This window comes from Caenorhabditis elegans, chromosome V (assembly GCF_000002985.6).
Source record: "Caenorhabditis elegans chromosome V".
Classification (NCBI taxonomy): Eukaryota; Metazoa; Nematoda; class Chromadorea; order Rhabditida; family Rhabditidae; genus Caenorhabditis; species Caenorhabditis elegans.
Genome location: NC_003283.11, coordinates 7,925,381 through 7,946,918, shown reverse-complemented (window position 1 = coordinate 7,946,918; position 21,538 = coordinate 7,925,381). Strand labels below are relative to the sequence as shown.

Genomic DNA, 21,538 nt, shown 5'->3' with positions numbered 1-21,538 from the left:
ACAATGGGAAACAATGCTACTTTCAACTGCTTTTACAATTTTTTTTAATCATTTAATCAGCCTAATGAGCATAACAACCAATTTTTGAGGTAAAATGAATATCTTTCACATAATAATAAGTAATTGGAAACAGTGTATCCATAGAATCATGAGTTGCATTTACATGCATACACTTGATTTTTGGATGTTGTTGAAAACTACACAACTGTGGTCCAGGGCATTTAATTTCTCCGATTCTTCCAGAATAATGATACCTATAATATCGATCATTATAACATTTGACAATTAAATCAGTGAAATAATGAATATTTGGAAGATTCTTGAATATCTCTCGAAGTTTTGGCTTTCTCATCATTCTACGAAGATCGTCCTCAATGCTCAAAATCGTCCTGCTTGATATTATTTTTGCAGTTGAATTATCAAAATACATGGGCTCAATTAATTGTTTACTTCTCGAATCTTGTTCAGAGCTCTGAAAATTAGATTTTTTTTTTCAGAAACTTTCCAGAAACTTAAAATTCACACATTATCTATTCTTACCCAGAAAATAGTCTTCAAATGAGTAATGACATTTTCATTCACTTCGTATTTCTCTAATCCATTAGGCAGAATAGGCGGAAAATGTATCCAAGTGTAGTTGAGACTTCTAGGATCGACCACAATTTTTCCAGTTTCTCGCTAAATAATGTCTAGGATTAGCGCAGAGTTCCCAGAAATCAAAATTTTAATTTATCCTATGTGTAACCAAAATATAAGCAGAAAAACTTTTCATGTACTGAATGAGAGTTTTAACATTTTCTGCATATTTTTCAAAGATATTTAAAAAAATTGCAGGCGTTGGAGGCAGTAAGAACTTTTTGTGACTCTCTCGAAATAATCCCTAATTCATCTTTCATTATGAGAACTCACACGAAAATTTGGCTAATTTTGAATAGTTCTTCATCTTTAAAAGACGAAAGTCTAATAATATGTCTCTTCCCCATTTGAACCCCCACGTCCTGATAATTACTTTCATTTACCTTGTGTTTGCATGCCAAACTTCCAAACATCTTTTTTAGTGAGAACTTTGAACCAAATCTTGTTGTAACTGCATCATAGTTTTCCTTATGATAGAATATATAAGCAAGTTTCTTCTTTCCATCCATCAATTTTTGAAATTCTTCTGCATAAGTTGGAGCCAATCTTGGAATAAGAACATCGTCTAAATCCAAGAATGTTATAAATCTCGCTGACTCCTAGAAATTTTATTTGAGTTTCAAAATTGTCTTCAAGTTACTTTTTTTACCTTAAATTGTAAAAGACAATCTGTCTGTGAAGCTGCTTGATTTCTAAATTCAATTTGATTATATGGATCTGCAATTTCTTTTGGAACTCCTGGAAAGTGCACTTTAACCCAAGGTTGAATAGTCACATATCCCTAAAAAGAATAAAACATAAAAATATATTCTGAAATCGCCCACCTCCTTCTCATATTCTTTCATAAGTTCATAAAATGATGTGACTGAACTGATGAGGTACAGATTCATGTGAGCTCCAAATCTTTAAAAAATTTAAAAACTTTGAATGGTGTATGTTTAGATTGCATTATATTTTTGAGGAAGTATCAATAACAAATTTTCCTCGTTATCTTTTCATGTTCATTTTAATCAACAACTATCTCATCTCTCACATACTAGTCTTTTGAATAATCCTAAGGCTTCCAAGGGAGACAAACACGTGCTCAGGCTCCCTAATGTTTTTGTGTTTTTGTTAAAGACAAAAATTGTTATGGCTACACAAAAGACCTAAGCATTTTTACTACAAAAAGTCTTACCTTCTATAAATATGTGCTGCAAACAAAAAATTTTGCCACTGCTCACTGACAAACAACGGTGACGTACAGACAACAACATCACGTTGCACATAAGAAGGTATTTTGAATGGAATCTGATAAAAAGAGAATATAATTCTTGAGAAGACACTCCTCTTTTTATTCATTTTCATACCTCAACCATTCCATTTTCCCCAACCATACTGACACTTTTTACATTTGGCAGTAGTTGTGTTGTGGCAAATATTGTAATTATTTGGCATACTTCGTGCGGAGTCACTCTGAAAAAGATCATTGAATTTTCAGCAATATTGATTAGAAAAAATAACAAGAACTCGCCTGAAATATGGAGTCTGCACTAAAATACTAGAAGTTGAGTTTATTGCTGATATTACAAGTTCTGCCGGTGCTGGTATTGGAGCCTGATCGTTTGGGCCATTCACCAAGTTGATGCTCATAACAAGTGCCAAAGCATTCTCACCCAAACTGAAAAAAAATTTGTTATGACCTGCAGTGACTCTAGCTGTAATTTTAATCTTCATGAAATTTAAAATACAAAATAAAAATTGAAATGAAAATAATGTGCTGAAATTCATATGTACCATTTTACCGTCATATTTTCCCCATATTCACACCTACTTCCATTAAAAGTTATTGCCAGATGAACTCATGGGTAAAATTTTTTAAATTTTTCAATCAATATTTCGAAAAAAATCAATTTATAAAAATCAAGCTTTTACAATTATTTTTAAGTGAAATAATAATTTTTAAGTTGTTATATGATGGATTGACTATTCCTAAACTAGTTCAAAAAGATTTTCTGAAGCTGCACTTATTGTGATGACCTCTGACAAAGAATTTTTTTTGAATGGCATAAATTTAATTTTGAAATTTTGAAATAAGCTCAAATTCTTTTTGGTTAAAATTATGTTACCGCCTGAAAATGAGGACGTATTTTTCGGACTTTTCTTCCCCATTACAAACCTTTTTGAAGTTGGATAATAATATGCAGAAGTTATGAATGCTTTGAGTTCTCTTTTTTTATTTTGACTTGAGATTGTGGATAGTGAATCTCTGAACAACACATTTCAAACATTCTATCAAAATGTTAACTCACGTTGTTTTTAAACCAAATATCAGGTCAATGATACTTACAAAAATCCATACAAAAGTTAAAATGCAGGAAACCAAAACGACACATTTCTTCGGCCGCCGGCATAATAGACGCATTTTCTCGAATTCTAAGCTACGCATCTCAAAGGAAACTACATTAGATTGGCAGACTGAGATATTACAAACTTGTATTCTAGATCTGATCTTTAGACAAATTGTGGACAGTTGGAAAATGTATCAAATAAATTTGAAATATGAATACTATGCATTAATTTCAAGGATTATATTCATTAAAAACACATTACCTGACAAATAGAAACATAGACTGAACTTGACAAGCAGTGAGATTTATTGAAAAATGTTACTCAAAAGTGTTTATTTTTGTAATTTTTCATTTTATTACTCATGTTTGCAAATATTTTATGTAACTTGATAGCATATTTTTCTTCTGTAACATCCTGTTATGGAACCTATGTATTACTTCCATTTTTGTGAATTATAATATAAATAAACAACTCTGTAAACCAATTTGTGTTATGAGTTGCAAGTTTTTTTTCATTCGTTCCTTTTTATGAACGTGATTTACATTTCTTTATTTCTGTTGTAGACAAAATAAAAGCGAATACAGAAACATCAAACGATCTTTGTATTTGTTTAGTAAGATATACGTGACGTAAACTATTTATTGAATCACTTAAATCATTGGATGATCTTCAATAGAGCATCTGACGTTGCAGACAATCCCGTTAAGACTTGAATTTAAATCTTGAATTTATCAAATAACTTTAAATATTTACTAGTTGCCCTGTTTTTCTCACACTTTCTTTGAGTTCATTAACTCATAATCACTTGGGATGAGTATGGGGACGTCAGATACACTCCCTCCCCTTCCTTCTCTTAATGCCTTTATAAAATCGCATGCCAATATTACTTTTTTGCAATTCTTTAGAAAATATGAGGTCTCGTTCTTCTTAACATGTTATTTTTCCAGCAATGGCTTATACTTTGAGGATGTCCGACCTCTATAATATAGTAGGTGGAACTTGTTACGCTTTTTTTCTTGCAGACAGATATTCTGAGAGAAATGTGAGATATCAAAAAGTTCAGTAATTCGAGAAAAAAAACAAGTTTGTGCAGACTATTAAGCTCACTAGGAACCTTTTTGACATCTTTCTTGTCTACGGAAATGGACGTCAGAAACCTAAATGCATAAAAACAAGTTGATGTATTTTTCCTCCCAACCTACAAAATTCTTTTTCACTGAAATTGTTGAATACCACTCAGTTTTTCGAATTCTTTCCTTGTTCAAAACTATATTTTATTGAAAGCTAACTTTTTCATTTGGAATTTTCCAAGTCTCTAATTGATCCGAGGTTCTCAGCTTACGACAGCTGTATTTCGGGTACTGTTACTCTTGCCACACTGATTTTTAAAAAGTTGTTTACATCTCTAACTTCCACCTTGTATAAAATAATTGTTTTCGGGTTATAGAATGTGTTTTCTAACTTCTGATCTGAAAAAAAAAACTTCCGAAATTCGAAATGACTCAAATGACGAATTAAAGTATGGTATAAAAAGCACCAACCCAGAAAAAAATATTACTTTTTCAAACTTATTTAGAATAATTAATTTTGAAAAGAATTAATCATTGTTAAAAACTTCATGATCAATATTTGAATAACATTTTCCCATTTTATTTTCACAAGTATCCTAGATTTTGATTTGATTTTTGATAGATTATCATAGTATCATCAATTTTCAGACCAATAAGTACTCAGAAATAATGACAGCCCACAAAAAGCTACACGGATAAACATTTTATCCGAAAATTTGCAAAATTTCTTAAAGCCACGACACATCCTTTGGTACACCAAACACCCAATATTATCCTTGTATCTGATTTGAACATTATCCAACAATGCGATAAGTATAAAAGAGAGTATTTATTTCTAAAATAAACAAATCTTAAATTATTCCGATGTGGGAGTCCGACCACTTGAGCATTTTTGCAATTATTCAGCCAACATTTTGCACGTCTATCGTAAACGTCAAAAAAAGATGCATAAATAATTGATTAATTTATAGAACCGAATACATACTTTTATGACTGATGATCTACAGTTGTTTTACTTTCGATTTTCTTTGTAAAATTTAATATATTCAATTGGAAAATCATGATTAATGTCATTAGTTTTCAAAATTTCAGTAGCAAAAATTTTTTACCCGGAACTTAATGTGGGGAAACTTGAATATACCAACATCACTTTATTCGCTTTGTGTGTAATTTGGATATATTTTCATTTTGATTTATCTATATTAAAACTAGAAAATTTCCTCCAAACTTTAAGAAGTTTGATTCAAGAAATAGTGAGACTCTACGTTCTGATCAAACTTCAGTGAGAATTTCAAATTAAGTTAGGAACGGGCGTCTTCATGTTTTTTTCTTCGTTTGGCGTTTGCGAGTTTTTTCTGAAGTACTTTTTCAATATTCCCAGAAACCACATTTGATGGTTTGAAAATAGGTTCGGGTTAATGATCTAGATCAGAATCATTTTTGTGTTTTTTCTTAATGAATTTTTAGAAATTATGATTACAAGACTCACCTGATCTTTGAAAAAGTTGAAAGATGTAAGATGTAAACAGAAAGAATTTTATATTTTTCCTTGGAAAATTTTATTTTTATATTTCAGATCTTCTGTCAAATACATCTGAAAGACTTTTTCATTCGTTTTTACTCATCTTTTGGCAAAAAGCCCAAAATTAAATAGCAGTAGTGATGTCCCCCGATGCTTTTTTCCAAACTGAGTCATCAACACAATTTCCGTCAGGGACTCTTATTCTCATCAAAGAAAAGGTTTTCTCATTTTATTCTTTCATTCATTAACTTCAACGTTTTGGTTGATACATATACTTTTTGTTTTCTTGATTCCGAGTTTGTTGATGGCCAGGGAAAAAGTGTATTGATGAATACTCTTAAACATCAATGTTCATTAAAAAACCTTAAAAGTTGTTGGAAAAATAATTTTGAAATTTTGTTTCATTTTAAGCAGTTAATGAGCAAAAATACTATTGTTCACAGTTTACTAAAATCCAATTTTATTAAAAAGTTTACAATTTACCAAAACTTTCACTGAATATAGACAAACTTGTTAAAAATTGTTTTTAATCATGTTTGATTACTTCTTCAAGTAGTTTTAAGTGAGACTTTTCGAAACTGCATCAAAAACTTAGACCCAGAAATCATAAAGCGATGTGCTTTGTTTTTTACTATTACTACTACTATCCCGTGTTTCTCAAAATTCTATGAAAACTAGAATCAAAAGATTAGCATAAAAAATTAAAGAATCTTTGTTTTTCTTCCTTCCGAATTCCTTATTTCACCTTTTTTTTCCTAAATCATGTCCAGCTATAGAATACGAATTTTTATTTCTATCCAAAGATTATCCAAGTCTAAGACAATTTCTTTATTTCACTATAATCTCCACCCCCTTGACTCTGAAAATTGTTTAAATAGCTTCTTTTTCGACACGTCTATATTGTTCTACATCAATCTTCTCGATATTAAAAGTTCATTAATAATTTATTTCTAAATTTCAGATATTTCTAATTAAAATGAATAAATTTCTATATTATGGAAATGCCGAGTCCATTCCGGGTTATAACTGCAGTGATTTCAAACCGGTATGGCCAAATCCAAACATTAATTTGTATGCCGGTACTTTGGACATTGTTTACGGAATCATTGTGATTGTAAGTTCTGGATTTCATTTTAATTATTGAAGAAACAAATATTTTTCAGATGTTGTATGTACCCACAGTGATGGTATTCTATAAGCAGTCACATTTTCAAGCATGTTTCAAAATCATGTTTTTCTTGGGGCTCTTCGACATTGGAGCTATTTGTGAGTTTTTAAAATAATAATTTTACCAGACAGTGTTATTCGGCCAATTATGAATTTATGGCTAGAATATGAGAAAATTTTGAACTATTATGTGAAATATTAGATAAACTAATCCGATGATTGATAAAAAATCGAAAGCATTTTTGCGGATCTTTGAAATAAAATACATACTGAGAAAGTAGAAGATACGAAAATCCAATGGATCATACAAATCAAACAAACAAATAATTCAAAATTTTCATTTAAAAATTGCAACTGTTAAAGAATTAAAGGAATAATAACTTTTCAGCCAATTGAAAATATACATTTTGAAAAAAATGTTTTTCTCTCTTTTTTCAAACTTACACAAAAAATTTCAGTGATCAACTCAATCACAACTGGATTTCTCCAAATTCATGGTGCATCTTATTGCGATTTCCCCAACTTCATCTACATATCCGGATCAATCGGGTTAGGATTCTGGTGCAGTGCTTGCTTGACCTGCCTTGTTTTGGCACTGAACCGAATTCTTGATATGGTGTGTCCTATGATGGTGAAAACATATTTCCGAGGAATGAAGACTTGTGCTGTGCTCATGGCACCTGTTCTCTATGGCTTATTCTTTGCATTCTTTACTCCTCCAGTCATATTTTCTGCCGAACATCAGACATGGTTTTTCGATCCACGCACTATGAAAGGACATTACCAGGAATACACAAATATTCCACACACTATTAATAATTTTTCGCTGGTTTTCTTGACGAGCTTCCTCTACATGTTTTTCTGTTTTAAAGTGCGGAGGCAATTTCGAAAGAGCTTCAGACCAAAGAGAACTGCCAGACAGCGTCAGGTATGTGATTCTATCAGATGATCCTAAAGGTCATCATGTGTGTGTGGCTAATCTATTTATGTCTTCAATTTCAGATTTTCTTGCAAGCTTTTCTTTTGTGCTTGATACATTTATCTGCATCAATTCTCTATGTAGTCATGCAATTTATTGAAGTTCCAAAGTTCTTGACAATTATTTCACAATATCTTTGGCAGTTGGCTCAAGGTTTGTTATGCGTATGAATGAGTAGAATAAATAATTAATAAGTTCAATTTTCAAAGATGATCATCATGTTTTTTTTCTTCATAATCCAACATATTACCCTTTAGGTTGTCCCGTCATAATCTATCTCATTTTCAACCGAAAAGTGCGCGCTGCTTTGTTGGTTTTCGTGAACCCTTCTTCTCAGGTAAACTATAATGTTTCGTGTTTTATGTTCAATTAATTGTTTTGTAGGAAAATAAGTCATCAAATCTCATCCGAAAAAGTGGCGATCGGTTGATCCAGTTGGTACCAAATCAGAACCATAACGTTAACACTCTGGGAAACATTACAATGACGAAAAATTATGAAAGTGAATATCAAGTTAGACTACAGCTGATACGAGAGGCAAATAATGTGGAAGTGAAGCATCAGAAAATTAATAACTATAATAATAATAATAAAAAAGATCCCGAGTAATAATCGTTAACTGTATTGAAAAAAAGCAGGAAGACATGAACGGGCTTACACTCACTGGTATAAAAACTGAATAAATTGTTGACGCTTTTTGTATGAACCTTGTTTATGTGATGATGCAAAAAATCTGATACGATAACAATTTTATATTAACAAATTAATAGAAACATGCTAATCGTGTTTTTTTCAACCGCTCTTGAAAAATTGAATAGAAAATTTGAACTGAATGCTTGGATTTTTTAATTCACAAAATGTTTAGAGCTTATATACTATTGGAATACTGTAGACTAAGCCTAAAAAACTAGTCTCATATCTTCTATTAGAGTATTACGTACTTAATGACGAGCAGTACTGCAGAAATTTTAATGAATTCATGATATATTTTTGGGTAAAAGTGGATTGAAAAGTTGACCAATTACCGAGTACTATATATTTTCTTTTATGTTACCCAAACTGATCCCCCAAACTTCTCCAACAACTTATCAGGTCGAGAAAGCTATTGCATATTCTGATTTCACGTCAGCTCCTAAAAAACCTAACGCACATTTTATATAGGGAATTACAAGTTTCTAGTTCAAATAATCATGTTGTGAAGTTACGAAATTTGAAATAGTCTCAAATTAACATGAAATAGTCTCAAATTAACATGAACCTGCATGAAAATACTCCATGCATCACCGTGAGAAAACACAACCAATTTGGACTCATTGTTGATAGAGTTACGTGTCGATTTAGAATAGTCCGTGCACCCGTGAAATTATTGTGCACTCAAACTTTACTTTACTCATTTTTCGTTTTTCATTTTTCAAATATCGAATTCATGTGTGAGCTAGAATCAAAATATGCCTTGAAGATTCCCAATCTTATACAATTGAAGTGACAACGCGCATTCAAGCAGATCTCAGACTTTTGTTTTCCAAATCCCTTAACACAATACTAAAAGGAAGGTTTTAAATGAAGATTATTATATTTGTCTGGCGATTTTTTTTTATCAGACAATACAAAAGAGAATAGTTCCTATATAAAGTAGCAGAAATTTTTTTTTATTCGAACTCATCTCTAAGATTTTTGACTGCAAGACTCGTTATCGCGTAATTCAAGTAAGTTTTGAAAAATGCTCGTACGCAATTTTTCAATTGAAAGCGACATCATTCAATGAATACGTTAACAAATTTGATAATCGCGAGTTGTGTAGTCTATTCTTGACATTTCGTCACAACTTTTTACAAATATTACCATTTCAAATTGTCTAACAGAACAAATTTCGAATCGTTTTTAAACAAACGGTAAGACAAATTTCCGGGTATACGTGCTAAAAACTTGTTCTAAGACCATAAGAATACATATTTTTCGGAATGAGCTCGACTGTGGCAATGATTAACCAGATTTGTATCTCAACGGAAATCGTCGTTTTCAATGTTCTTGGACTGTTTGGAAATATCAATTTTCTATGTCTGACATACATCAAACCTGCATTACGATCTAAATCTTGTAAGTAATAAATATTTAAATAACAATAAAACGCCATTTTTACTTTCTTATTTTAAAGAGATTCTCATCTCGTGAAGTTCATAATTTTTAGATTATATCCAGTGTGCTCTAAGCGTATCCCACATATTTTGTCTGCTCTTCGAACTACCAAATGCCGTTCTTCTGTTCACTGGAATCCAGCTCAGACGCAACATTTGCTTTCCGGCAATATCGCTTTACATATTCTTTATCTGTGCTCAAGCTGTAATAATGCTCATGCTGGTCGTCGATCTTTTCATTATTGTCTTCTTCACCACTTTGTTTGTTTTTATGAACATGCTTCCTAAAACCGTTTTCTTTTCAGCTACCGTCGGATTGAAAACACAACTTACACGGCTATGATGTTATTCATACCTTTTGTCTATTCAGCATTCACAGTTGCGTGGGGTTTTGTGAAAATGGATGATGAATTGGTGATCTTCTGTAATCCACCGATCAGTCTTCATCCAGTTGTCAGTAGATGGTGGTCAATGTCTAATGTTGCTCTCAATTCAATCACTCTCTGCCTGTTTCTGTTCTTAATAATTACTTTTCATTTTAGAGGTATGTGAATTACCAGATCATGAGAAAAATCAATATTTCAGGAAAGAAACAAAAAAGCGACACAAGAAAACTGATGAAACGTTTGAAAGTTTCCGTGGTTGTATTCGTTTTCTCTTGGTACATGTGTACTCTCGGTGTCGATTTGTTTGTTGCAATCGGAATGACCGGATCTGTTCTTGTGTTTTTCCAAAGCAATATGGTTTTCTTCGCACTTCTCTGCTATACTCAACCATTTTATGTAATGCTCTGGAGATCATCCGAATATCGAATTGCGTTTGTAGAGATGTGGAGTTTCCTGGGATGTGTGAAAAGCATGAAATCAAAAGGATGGTTGGAAAAAACTTCAAAAGTTACAACTGCGGTCTCTGTGATGGATTCAAGCAAACAATAAAAACTTTACAATTTATTTACTTATTTACATAATTTCTAAAATCTGAATAAACCGGGCTCGATTTAATATTTTAAAAGCATTTTTTGAAAATTTCATCGATGGATGATTGAGCCAAACTGCAAAAGTTTTATCTATCTCTATAATGCACACAAATAAAAAATTGTAGTTTTTCAATTTATTAATATTTAAGTGTATATTACGTCCCATAATTTAAAAAAATAGTTCTCTTGCAAATATTTTTTGAGGGACATTCCTTGATCTTTTGTCTCTAAAAAATCTAATAATTCAGAACAAATAAAACATATTAATATTCGAAAATATACTCATTCTGTTATTATAAATTGAAGGACAACTCATTTCCATTGCTACAATTTTTGCTGTACAACTTTTCAGCCAATTTGTAGTTTATTGTGAAAAATTTAGTAATTCTAAATAATGCTGTATCGGCTGTAATGGAAAAATAACAAGAACAACAAAGCAGAAAGTGTGCTTTCATGCAGGTGTCTTTGTAATTTTTGTAACAGATGTCTTTTTTCAAGACAATCTTATTTAAGAAATGTGCCCAGGGTTGTGCACAGTGTAGTTTGTGTAAATGTGCTCCTACCTAAAGATTAATTTATTGCAAACTGAAAACTCACGTAATTTATGGTTATGCAGCATTTCCCTAAACGACTAAAGCTTTACTTATTGTTAGGAGTAATCTTCAAAAACTGAACTATGCTCTGTTTTTTTTTTTTGAAAGAATACCACACAGAAACAAATAATATCATGTGATAAAATTGACTTCTTAGTCGGTCATTATTCTTTCTAAATGAAATCCGATGTGTCACACTGTTTTAGCATTTTAGCTATAAAATATTATGTATCCAAGGATTAGGCAGCATTTTTTATTACGAAGTTCGAAACCATTTTACTTGTAGTTTCCAGATTGGAGGATAAATTTTGATCTCGAGATATACCTAACGTTTTATCCCATACATTTGGTAACTTGTATATATAAACTTTATTGAAAAATTCAAAGTTATCCAGAATGAATTACATAGTTCAATTTAGTAAGAACATCTTCATATCAACTGAAATAGTCATTTTCAATATTCTTGGACAGCTCGGAAATGTAAATATACTTTGTTTGACTTTCTTCAAACCCCAGTTGCGTTCAAAAACAGGTGAGTTTAATAAAGTGATGAACTATACAAATGTGTGCTGATCAAACTTCCAACTAGAGATTCAATTTTATAATGACTTTTGAAATGGTGCAAAATGTCAATAGTGATGAAATTAAATTTAGCATTTAGCCAATTGTTCAATTTTTCAAGGTTTGATGATGAAGTTATACTCTTCTGTAATCCACCAATTCGACTTCATCCAATAGTCAGCAGATGGTGGTCTATGTCAAATGTTTTCATGAATACTGTAACTATCATTCGTTTCTTGTTCTTAATTGCTGTTTTTCACCATAGAGGTAAAACAGTTAGACCTAAAATACTAAAAAACAGCGAAACATGCAGGTCGAAAGGAGAGAAGTGATACTCGAAAACACATGAAAAGTTTTAAAGTTTCTGTTTGTGATTGTTTTTTCATGGTATACGCGTTTAAGTGGTTCAAAGACTCAAGATTTAAGAAATGGCTCGAGAGATCTACAAAAGTGTCAACAGCAACTTCTACATATGGCCTATCAAGATTTTAATTTACTGCATTTACACGAATAAACATCTATTTTGAATGTAGTTTTCTTGTTCTTTCAACATTGCAAAAAGGCACCAATTGTGCAAATTTATAAGAAAACTTGGAAAAGTTAAATGATATCAACTACACAGTTGCAGAGGCGTTTAATCAGATAGACCAACATTTAATTTTACATCCCGATGTTTGATGTTCCGCGAAAAATGTAGTAGACAATCAAAAAATCGGAAGATCGAACGGCATTCATTCTAAAAGAGTGACTTCACTTGATCTTATTTTTATCCATTTCACAAAATTTGGGAATTTTCAAATCCTTTGAAAAACCAAGTGAGACCAAAAGTGGACCGGGATAAACCTGACACCATTATCAGGAAGTGTTCTATTATATAAATGTAATAATATCTATGGATATGGTCGCGCAAAAGTTATATAACGACATGATTCGGTGTTACAACTGGGTGAGAGGGGTATTTTTTTAATATACATAGGTCATCATTAAGACTAGTTACTAGGAATTGTCCATAAATCCGAAAAAAACGGGTTTGATCCCATATTCGAGCAAACTCTTTATTCAGATGTTTTTCCAAAACTCGGTTAATTAACTTCAATTACCTAATCATTGACTTTACAAATTAAAGCAAATCCAAGTTCTAGAAGATAATTTCCACACCCAAAAGTCAATAAAATATGAACAACTAGCCTACTATTCGAAATATGAATTTTCGTTTTGCGAAACTAAGATTGGCCTGAATCGTTTAAAAAATAGGAAAAAATTTAGCTTTAAATTTTAATAAAATGGTTCTAATGTGAATGACACGAAGTAATAATTGTTACAGTACATAAAAAAGTTTAGACAATTTGAAAAAAGTTGACTTCCTGGCACACTGCCAAGAAGTACTACCAACTTTTGCAACTTGGTACCGTAGTTTTTATAGGAATTACATTATGTACATCTGGAAATATTAGAAATAGTTTTCCGCTATTTTAATGTTTCGATAATCAGTCAAAATCGTATTGGAGATACTTTTATTTGACTATTTGATTTCGTTTTTAGACTTCACAACAACTAAAGTTCAACAATCCTCCTCTTTTTTCCTCTAATAACTTACTTTCCATTTGTGCCCAACAAACTTTTTCTTCTCGAGCTATCATTAAAAAGTGGGCATCTGTGCCCTACGGTTCAAATTAATCGCTTTTCTAAACAAATTTAGTTTGCTCCGCGTTCTCGAGGTCTAGGTGAAAAACGAAAACTCATCAGGTGCCCCCTCCCCTCTATTTTAATGGGTGCGATACAGTATACCCTAGGTTAGTTTCCCTTCATTTAAACTTGTGCTCAACCTTTTTTTACTGTTCCATTTGTTTATTGGCAACATTACATCCTTTCAATGCGTTGAAGCACAATATAAATACCCGCTTATCAACTGTTTCTTTTTCAGGTATGCCAAAACCAAAAACTTTTTTTGTTGTTCTTACCTGCTTACTGCTTCTGATTGATAACTCGGGAGCACAACTTGGCCAACTATTTCAACCTTATCTTACTAATTCAAATACACCTAGAAATGCATCTCGGCTTGTGTTAACTGACGAGCTTTGTTCACAAGATGAGTGCTTGATTCAAAAACATTGGACTCGAGAAGATACATGTGCATACATTAAATGTAATAAAGATGCTTGTGAAGGTGGTGGTTATCTTCAGTGGTCGGAATATATCAAATGTGAGCACAGCAGATCAATACGGGTAAGTGAAAAAAAAATTCAACGTTGTATGCAAACGGACTGAGTTATTTTTTAACAATCGTAAACTATTTATTTCAGATCATCTTAATAATTATCAGCATTATATATTTGCTCTTCTTGTTCGTTGTAATGACTGTGGTAGCTGATGACTTTTTCTCTCCTTCAATTGCCGGAATAGTTCGACATTTGAAAATTAGTGAATCTATTGCGGTGAGTAAACAAGTTTGAATTGTTCTGAGCCAAGAAGTTTCCATATAACATAATTTTTTTTTTAAACCTAAATACAGAAAATTAGATTGTTCAATTGTCTAGTATTTTTGAATTTCAAAAATTTAGGGTGTTACATTTCTGGCGTTCGGAAACGGTGCTCCAGATGTATTTGGAAGCATTGCTTCAGTAATCACAACACCAAAACCGAAAGCTGATCTTGCAATTGGGGATATTATTGGCGGAGGAATTTTTGTCACTACAGTAGTCTTGTCGGCAATTATTCTCACAAAATCGTTTCGAATTGCGGTAGGTTAATTGTAAACGTTTCCAATATACAAGTTTCACTTTTAGATTCTTGCAACTATTCGTGATATTGTCTTCTTCATTATTGCGGATATATTTCTAGCAATTTGGTTTCTCACATTCAACCATGTAGAGATTTGGATGCCTCTCAGTAAGCTTCGATATTTCAAGAAATTGAACAATTAAAAAATTTCAGCTTTTCTTGGTTTGTATGCTGCATATGTAGTCTCCGTGATTTTGATGCGGCTAAACTCCAAACGGAGGAAAAGAGCGAGGCACGAAAAAATTGAAAGTAAGCTGAAAAACTTAATTTCTGAAATTTTACACGAATACGTTTCAGATGCTAGAAAAGAAAGTGCGATGAACCATCACACCCACAAAATTTCCACATTTATTGGATTTTTCATGGATTATGCTCACGTGATCAACTTTTTCGCTAATAACAAAAGTGAGTGGATAACTTAATTGTTTGATTCAGAAAGCCATCTAAGCAAATATTTGTTTTTCATTCATTGTTAATTATTCATATAACTACAGTCTCTTCAATGACCAACAATGTCAAAAACTTTCTCGATGGAAAAGAAGATTCATTGGAAGACGGACTTGTCGATGAAACGAGTGATGATGAAGGTGTTGAGGCAGAGTTTCACTATGCTCATCGTCACGTCTACAAATCTTATGACGAAGCTAGTCTCGCATTTACTGACGTGGAGGAAATTCAACCAAAAACTTGGAAATCCTGGGAATGGGTCCGAGATGTCCGAAACCACTTGAGACCTTGGCCTGGAAACGATGAATTTTACGAGATGAACTATTTCTCTAGGTTCATCACTGTTGTAGCCGTTATTCCAACTTTCTTTTTGAAATTGACAATTCCTTCCAACGAAATGCCATGGTCAAAGCCAATTCTGATAATTCATTGTTTCTGCTCCATCCAGCTTGCCCTTTTTGCTGTTCAAATATCTGCCAAATCACCATTTCATGGAAGCCCAGGCCTTTGGTTGTATGGGTTACTCATTTCAATAATATTGAGTCTTCTTGCTCTCAGGTTCACTCCGCTTGACAGGGAGCAAAAGTATTACCGGGTATTTTTATCTTGTTTTATTGCTTCATTTTTCTAAAACTATACTTTAGGAAGTGTATTCATACTTAGGATTTTTGATGTCAATTGCCTGGATTTATACAATTTCTTCTGAAATCATCAATGTCATCACAATGATCGGCGTGGCGACTGGAGTCTCACAGGAAATTCTTGGTTTAACCATCATGGCGTGGAGTAATTGCATTGGAGATATTGTTTCTGACGTAGCTGTTGTGAAACAAGGATTCCCTAAAATGGCGATGGCAGCTGCGATCGGAGGACCACTTTTTAGTAAGTTGTACTCGAGGCCCTGTCAAATAAAAATAACCACTTATATTTCAGATCTCCTTATTGGATTTGGTCTCCCATTCACAATCGCATGTTTGCAAGGAAAACAAATTGATCTTATCATAACACCGGTCTATCGTCTTCTCATGCTATTTTTGGCGATTTCTCTATTCACTTCCCTTATCGGTTTGTTTTTTAACCTATAGATATATATATATATCACATTATCTTCAATAATCGAATTTCAGCAATATTTGTTCAAAGGTTCAAGGTTCGATGGCCACATGCAGTTGCACTTCTCACAGTTTTTGTAGCTTTTCTTATATTTGTACTTCTATCGGAGACTCACACATTGGAATGGAACTAGTTTTTCGTTACTCGAATCAACTTCTAAAATGTCATATTTATTCAATACTCTCAATTGTTTAATATTACGGGTATCAATAGAGAGTTTAAAAAAGTTTGAATACTGGAAAAATGTGTGCTTGATTTGAATAAAATCATTTAATTTGCTGATGAAACTATTGAATGCACTTGTTGAGAATGTCCTGTAGCTGATACTTTTGTAGATTTCTTGTAGATCTTGTGCAGCTTGCGACAGCATGGAATACAGCTCCACGATTCCAGAAACGCGTTACGATAGTCTGGGGATCTCCAAATGACAATATAGAAAAACTGAGAATAGGAGATTAGTACGAAGAAAACCTGAATTATTATCTTGTTATTGCCTAATAAACCACGTTCTTACCAAATTACTCATCATAAATATTAAAGTTGGTCCAGTGAAACCAAGAGCGACAAACAAATCAGCGGCTAACAATCCGATATACCAGGTGAAAATGAAAAACATAATTGATACTTTCAGCCGCTTCATGATTTTCCTGGTATCACTTTTCTGTGTTTTTCCTTTGTAATAAAATACCAAAATTAAGCTGATAAACAAAATCAGCGTTATTGTATTTATAACGACGTTAGAAAATGTCCAGAACCGGGACACTGTGGGATAGAGCGCAAGTGGCGGGTTACAGAACATTACGATCTCATCATCCATCAATATAAATCCCCAGGCAACAATTCCAGACGAATAGAAAACTGGGATAGTGAGCATTCCAGTAAGATACTTCCACGTGGTAATAGTTCGGTAGAAAGTTGGCAGGAAAATTATAACGAATATGTCAATTGTCATCATCAGGATGATTACTGCTTGCGCACAAATGAAGAAAACATATATTGAAATTGCAGAGAAGCATTCATTGCGTTTCAGTTGAATGCCAGTGAACAATAATCCAGCGTTTGGAAGCTCAAAGAGTAAGCAAATGATGTGAGAAAAACACAATGCACATTGCAAATAAGCTGTAATATTCTCAGATATATTCCCTATTACAGAACTTCTCTTAAACTTTTAGTTGATGTGGAAACTAATAAACGAAATAAATTGGAAGTGATTTGCTCTATATCGGCCATTGTATAGTATTTTTACTTTTCTGACGTAAAACCTGATAAACACTATTCAGACCCGAATTAAATCAGTTTACAAGAAAAAAAAAAATCTAATATGAACTCACAGAGTCACAGTGAAAATTTGAAAATATTTTTGTTACTGACAAATTAAAAATTTTTTGGCAACTGTAATTTGATTTTTACAGGGCACAAGATTCTATTAGCCGAATAGCCTAGCTTAGGGAGCATCCCACTATTCCGATAATATTCTCATTGCGTTTTTTTTCACGAATTAAAACTTACATGACTTCGACTTCAGCTTGTTTTTAGTAGCCGTAAGTACAATAAAGTTGACGTTCCCAAATAGTCCAAAAATATTAAAAAATAAAATTTCAGAGGCAATGAAAATCTGATTTATTAACTGAAGAGTAGACAGAGCCATACCGAAGTTATTTTCTCAGTACAGATTAGATTCCTTGTATAGAATTGCGGACAAACGTGGGTGCGGATTGCACGTATCCTTTCGTTTATAAAATTATGAAGTATTGTGACAGAAGTATTATCTAAGAACTTAGGTATTTATAAGGATGATGGGTGTCTCGAATTGAATGGAGGCCTGCATGATGTGATCTTCAATCTTTATTCCGGAAGGGGAATTGGCGGAACAATAGTTGTTTTCGAGGGAATTGTTACTGAATTATCTTAAGCTGTCTTTGTGATTAAGATCATATGAGCAAAACTGCAAAGATGGTCACAAACCCTACATTTTATTACTCGACATCGGCACATTCTTTCTGTTGTATTGAATCACAGGCATTCTTCCTATAAGAAAAGTTTTTAAGGATAAAACTATCATAACAGTCGTTATGCTCTGATGAACTAATTTATCAGCATAGAAACGCAAAAAAAGAAAGATAAAAAGTTAAAAAAAAACTTCATACGTCAAAGACCTAAAAAGTTCGAGAAATCATTGCAATCGGGCCAGGTTTGATTGAAGAATGAGCCCCCGTGACGTCTCGAGATCCAGTGGACCCGAAACACCAAAGAGACTTGAAGTGTTGACGATATTCTTTCGATTTCCAGATTATTACATAAAATGATTGACTGAATGAGAGCAAGACAAAGAAGGACTGAAAAATATTACATTTCAACTATTAAGTTTTTAATGTTTTTTCTTGAAATAATTTTTCGGTTTCTACATTAAATATGAATTTTGGAAAACGTTTTGAAATTGGAAAGAATTTTTACTTTTTGAAACCAGTTTTGCTCATTTTAAAATCTGCTCAATATGCAGTTGGTACAAGTTAATGCAGTAAACGCGCTTATTTCAAATGTTTTTTTACCTACCACATTAGCTACGAGAAAATTGAACGTCTCTCCTGTAATTCCCAATGCGATGAACACAGAGTTAGCTGATTGTGCTATAAACCAGGAGCACACAAAAATTACAACAGATATTTGAAGTCGTTTCATGACTTTCCACGAATCCCCACGTTTTGCTTGATCTAGAAGATTGACGTGTATAGGTGGTTATAAAGCTTTGTCAAACCTTTAGCATAAAAAATTCTAATCAAAATTAGAAAAACAATGAGAGTAAGGAGATTGAGGAAAAGAATATATCTAAAGAACCAAGTGCTTGCAGTAATGTTCAATCCTGAATTTCAGCAATTTGAATTAATTTTTCTCACAATCATAAATTATTTTACCAAGTGGCGGATTACAAAATATAACAATTTCATCATCTGTTTCTATGAATCCCCAAATGAAAAATATTATACCAAAAATCACTGGAAGAATTAGTGCGAGAATAATATACCATTCGGTTGAAAAAGTATGGTAACTGAAATTTAAGAAATTCAATTTGAACGATAAATATTTTAAAATTACAATCTTGGAAACTTGACAATTACTAAAATATCCACAACTAGGAAAAGCATGATCATTGCTTGTACAGTTTCGAAAAATGTGTAAATTGAAACTTTGGTATAACATTGGTTTCTTGGAAGCTTTATATCTGAAAACTTATCATTTAAGTGAATACTTGAATGAAACGTTTACCGAGTATAGTGAGAACAGTGTCAACTTGAGTACCAATGAGGCATATTATATGACATAAACATTGAATTGCTTGAAGTATCGCTGAAAATATAGACTGAATTTAAAATTCAATGTTTTCACCTACATGATTTTGTTTGAAGCTTTTTTCTTCTTGCGATCAGATAAATAAGTGATGCGTTTCCAAATACCCCAAAAAATAAGTAAACAATTTTATAGCTCACAATAACCAGCTGGTTGATTCTGGCCAGCGTGCCGTACATTTTTCGTAATGGCGAATGAGGCGAACTAAAATTCGGCGCCTCATTAGTACAAAGTATATGTCTTGTCAGACATTGTGTGTGGGAAAGTTTGAAGTCTGAAAAGTAGAAAACATAGATCACAAGGTGGGAAATTTCAATACTATTGATATATCATATTACTCATTTAGGCGATCCTTGTAGGTCCATGAAGTGCAGATACTCGTGATGAATGAGTGTTCAGCATATCCATTTGTTTTTGCTTTTCACCGATCAATTCTTTAAATGCCTTAAACGTTAAGATGTTATGCGTTGTTTCTTTTCTTTAGTTTCAAAAAAAATATTTGAATTTTAACTTACTATTCTATATTCTTTTGATGTGTAGATTATTATATAAAACGTTTGTGTATATGCAAGACATGTGAAAAATGACTAAAACGTAATTAAATTATAAAATTGATGTTTTTTTTTCAAAGTCACATACCATATTATTGATTACAAAGTGTAAATCTTCTCCTGTCACACCAACGGCGATGCATACGTAATATGTGAAAATGGTAATATACCAAGATCCTAGAAACACTGCAACTGAGAATTGAAGACGTTTCATTACTTTTGTAGATTCTTTATTATTATTCTTGCTTTTCTTATAAAATATTGTTATCAACGTGGCAAATATGATAACGGTTAATGTGTTTGTTAGAACAATGCATCGTGTGTAGTTTTTACTTGCCACGGTGTGCAGGGCTAAACCTCAAATGCTTAAAAAAGGGCGAAATTTACGAGTTTTAAACTTACACGAAGTTGGACTACAAAAATAGATTTCTTCGTAGTCCAAATTCGTGAATCCCCAGCTCACAAATATTGCTCCAACAATTGAAGGAACCACTAGAGCACCTGATAGATACATCCACGTATCACATTTTTTATAGAGAACTGGTAGTTTCACGATTATATAAACATCAGCAACTAGCTCTAAAATGATGACTGCTTGGGCCGCTTCAAAGAAAATAAATGGAATCATAACGTGAAAACAGGATGTTCTATCCAACTGAATATCTGGGAAAGCTAATCCAACATCAACCATGGTCCCCAGAAGGCAAATAATTTGGAAAAGGCATTGAAAACATTGCAGGTATGCTTTAAAGAAGTTATCATTTAAAAATGATTTTTTCTAAGAACTTACAAGATTTTGATCTCAATCTTTGGTTTTTGAATATTAAAGCAATAAAGCAACAGTTTCCAAATGTTCCAAAGACGAAAAATAAGATTTTGAAACTGGCGACAAAAAGTTGATCAGTTCTTTCAATCCAATCGTGGAGCATTACTAAATGTGAAAAAGTAAATATGTCAAAAAAAAGCAAAACAGAAAGTGATTTGGTGAATTAACAGACAGGGAAACGAGTTCCAGTTATTTCAAAAACAAAGCTGTTAATAAAACCTTAACACAAAAGTCAGTCAGTTAAATATTAAACACCCACTTGATAAAAACAGTTCTGCGAAAATGTCAATGTTGAGTTAATTGAAACAAACACCTGTTCAAAATAATAATACGCATAACTTCGAGAAAAAGTCAGAAAGTTTTCTTCTAACTGACTATGACAAGAATCTGCAAAATTATAAATTCCTTTTTTGTTATAATTAAGCATTGTATGAGTTTTCTGGCGTAAGTGCCTGACTACAGTTTATTCCTTGGTGTTAACTTTTTTTTGTAAACACAATGTAAA

The 21,538-nt window shown here is 32.4% G+C and overlaps 7 protein-coding genes, 3 non-coding genes and 1 pseudogene across 12 annotated transcripts; 7 read left to right on the top strand and 4 right to left on the bottom strand.

Annotated features, from left to right (window-relative positions):
* Nucleotides 1-61: 61 nt before the first annotated feature.
* gtnt-52 (Glycosyltransferase family 92 protein) lies at nucleotides 62-3,051 on the bottom strand (the record flags this gene model as incomplete). Its single annotated transcript, NM_072642.3, has 10 exons — nucleotides 2,928-3,051; nucleotides 2,795-2,884; nucleotides 2,150-2,296; nucleotides 1,986-2,091; nucleotides 1,814-1,926; nucleotides 1,461-1,539; nucleotides 1,286-1,417; nucleotides 1,020-1,235; nucleotides 541-678; nucleotides 62-472 (listed from the first exon to the last, which is right to left on the bottom strand). The coding sequence occupies exons 1-10, from the start codon at nucleotides 3,038-3,040 to the stop codon at nucleotides 62-64; spliced, it is 1,545 nt and encodes a 514-aa protein (NP_505043.2). The 5' UTR covers nucleotides 3,041-3,051.
* A 3,468-nt stretch (nucleotides 3,052-6,519) lies between these two features.
* srt-53 (Serpentine Receptor, class T) lies at nucleotides 6,520-8,314 on the top strand (the record flags this gene model as incomplete). Its single annotated transcript, NM_072641.4, has 6 exons — nucleotides 6,520-6,673; nucleotides 6,723-6,825; nucleotides 7,185-7,654; nucleotides 7,729-7,858; nucleotides 7,963-8,042; nucleotides 8,090-8,314. Exons 1-6 carry the CDS (start codon nucleotides 6,536-6,538, stop codon nucleotides 8,312-8,314), a joined length of 1,146 nt encoding a protein of 381 aa, NP_505042.3. The 5' UTR covers nucleotides 6,520-6,535.
* Nucleotides 8,315-9,666: 1,352 nt separating this feature from the next.
* On the top strand, nucleotides 9,667-10,775 carry srsx-3 (G-protein coupled receptors family 1 profile domain-containing protein; the record flags this gene model as incomplete). Its single annotated transcript, NM_072640.1, has 4 exons — nucleotides 9,667-9,802; nucleotides 9,894-10,101; nucleotides 10,146-10,384; nucleotides 10,426-10,775. 4 exons carry the CDS (start codon nucleotides 9,667-9,669, stop codon nucleotides 10,773-10,775), a joined length of 933 nt encoding a protein of 310 aa, NP_505041.1.
* A 1,030-nt stretch (nucleotides 10,776-11,805) lies between these two features.
* On the top strand, nucleotides 11,806-12,462 carry srsx-4 (annotated as a pseudogene). The gene is made up of 3 exons: nucleotides 11,806-11,941; nucleotides 12,064-12,237; nucleotides 12,284-12,462. Coding segments are annotated over exons 1-3 (489 nt in total).
* Nucleotides 12,463-13,820: 1,358 nt separating this feature from the next.
* Nucleotides 13,821-16,444, top strand: ncx-10 (Sodium/calcium exchanger membrane region domain-containing protein; the record flags this gene model as incomplete). 2 transcript variants are annotated; one of them, NM_001373058.1, is made up of 10 exons in its annotated part: nucleotides 13,821-13,894; nucleotides 14,016-14,196; nucleotides 14,274-14,405; nucleotides 14,532-14,711; nucleotides 14,757-14,859; nucleotides 14,905-15,000; nucleotides 15,049-15,156; nucleotides 15,246-15,793; nucleotides 15,843-16,263; nucleotides 16,326-16,444. In NM_001373058.1, 8 exons carry the CDS (start codon nucleotides 14,325-14,327, stop codon nucleotides 16,442-16,444), a joined length of 1,656 nt encoding a protein of 551 aa, NP_001360010.1. The 2 variants fall into 2 exon arrangements, with proteins under 2 accessions (NP_001360010.1, NP_001256094.1); NM_001269165.1 differs by lacking the exon at nucleotides 13,821-13,894 and having other exon boundaries at nucleotides 13,897-14,196.
* A 58-nt stretch (nucleotides 16,445-16,502) lies between these two features.
* On the bottom strand, nucleotides 16,503-17,959 carry srsx-5 (G-protein coupled receptors family 1 profile domain-containing protein; the record flags this gene model as incomplete). Its single annotated transcript, NM_072637.3, has 3 exons — nucleotides 16,503-16,782; nucleotides 16,826-17,430; nucleotides 17,821-17,959. The coding sequence occupies 3 exons, from the start codon at nucleotides 17,957-17,959 to the stop codon at nucleotides 16,582-16,584; spliced, it is 945 nt and encodes a 314-aa protein (NP_505038.2). The 3' UTR covers nucleotides 16,503-16,581.
* On the top strand, nucleotides 16,737-16,882 carry Y97E10B.13. Its single transcript, NR_069043.1, has one exon. It is a non-coding gene; the product is annotated as an Unclassified non-coding RNA Y97E10B.13 (non-coding RNA).
* Nucleotides 16,958-17,107, top strand: Y97E10B.14. The gene has a single exon (NR_069042.1). It is a non-coding gene; the product is annotated as an Unclassified non-coding RNA Y97E10B.14 (non-coding RNA).
* Nucleotides 17,960-18,467: 508 nt separating the features above from the next.
* srsx-6 (G-protein coupled receptors family 1 profile domain-containing protein) lies at nucleotides 18,468-19,835 on the bottom strand (the record flags this gene model as incomplete). Its single annotated transcript, NM_072636.3, has 7 exons — nucleotides 18,468-18,647; nucleotides 18,865-19,022; nucleotides 19,067-19,171; nucleotides 19,224-19,357; nucleotides 19,405-19,531; nucleotides 19,576-19,656; nucleotides 19,700-19,835. The coding sequence occupies 7 exons, from the start codon at nucleotides 19,833-19,835 to the stop codon at nucleotides 18,468-18,470; spliced, it is 921 nt and encodes a 306-aa protein (NP_505037.1).
* Nucleotides 19,306-19,326, top strand: 21ur-14789. Its single transcript, NR_069041.1, has one exon.
* Nucleotides 19,836-19,998: 163 nt separating the features above from the next.
* On the bottom strand, nucleotides 19,999-21,136 carry srsx-7 (G_PROTEIN_RECEP_F1_2 domain-containing protein; the record flags this gene model as incomplete). The annotated part of the gene is made up of 5 exons (NM_001368455.1): nucleotides 19,999-20,100; nucleotides 20,172-20,243; nucleotides 20,296-20,558; nucleotides 20,610-20,951; nucleotides 20,998-21,136. The coding sequence occupies 5 exons, from the start codon at nucleotides 21,134-21,136 to the stop codon at nucleotides 19,999-20,001; spliced, it is 918 nt and encodes a 305-aa protein (NP_001355388.1).
* Nucleotides 21,137-21,538: the final 402 nt, after the last annotated feature.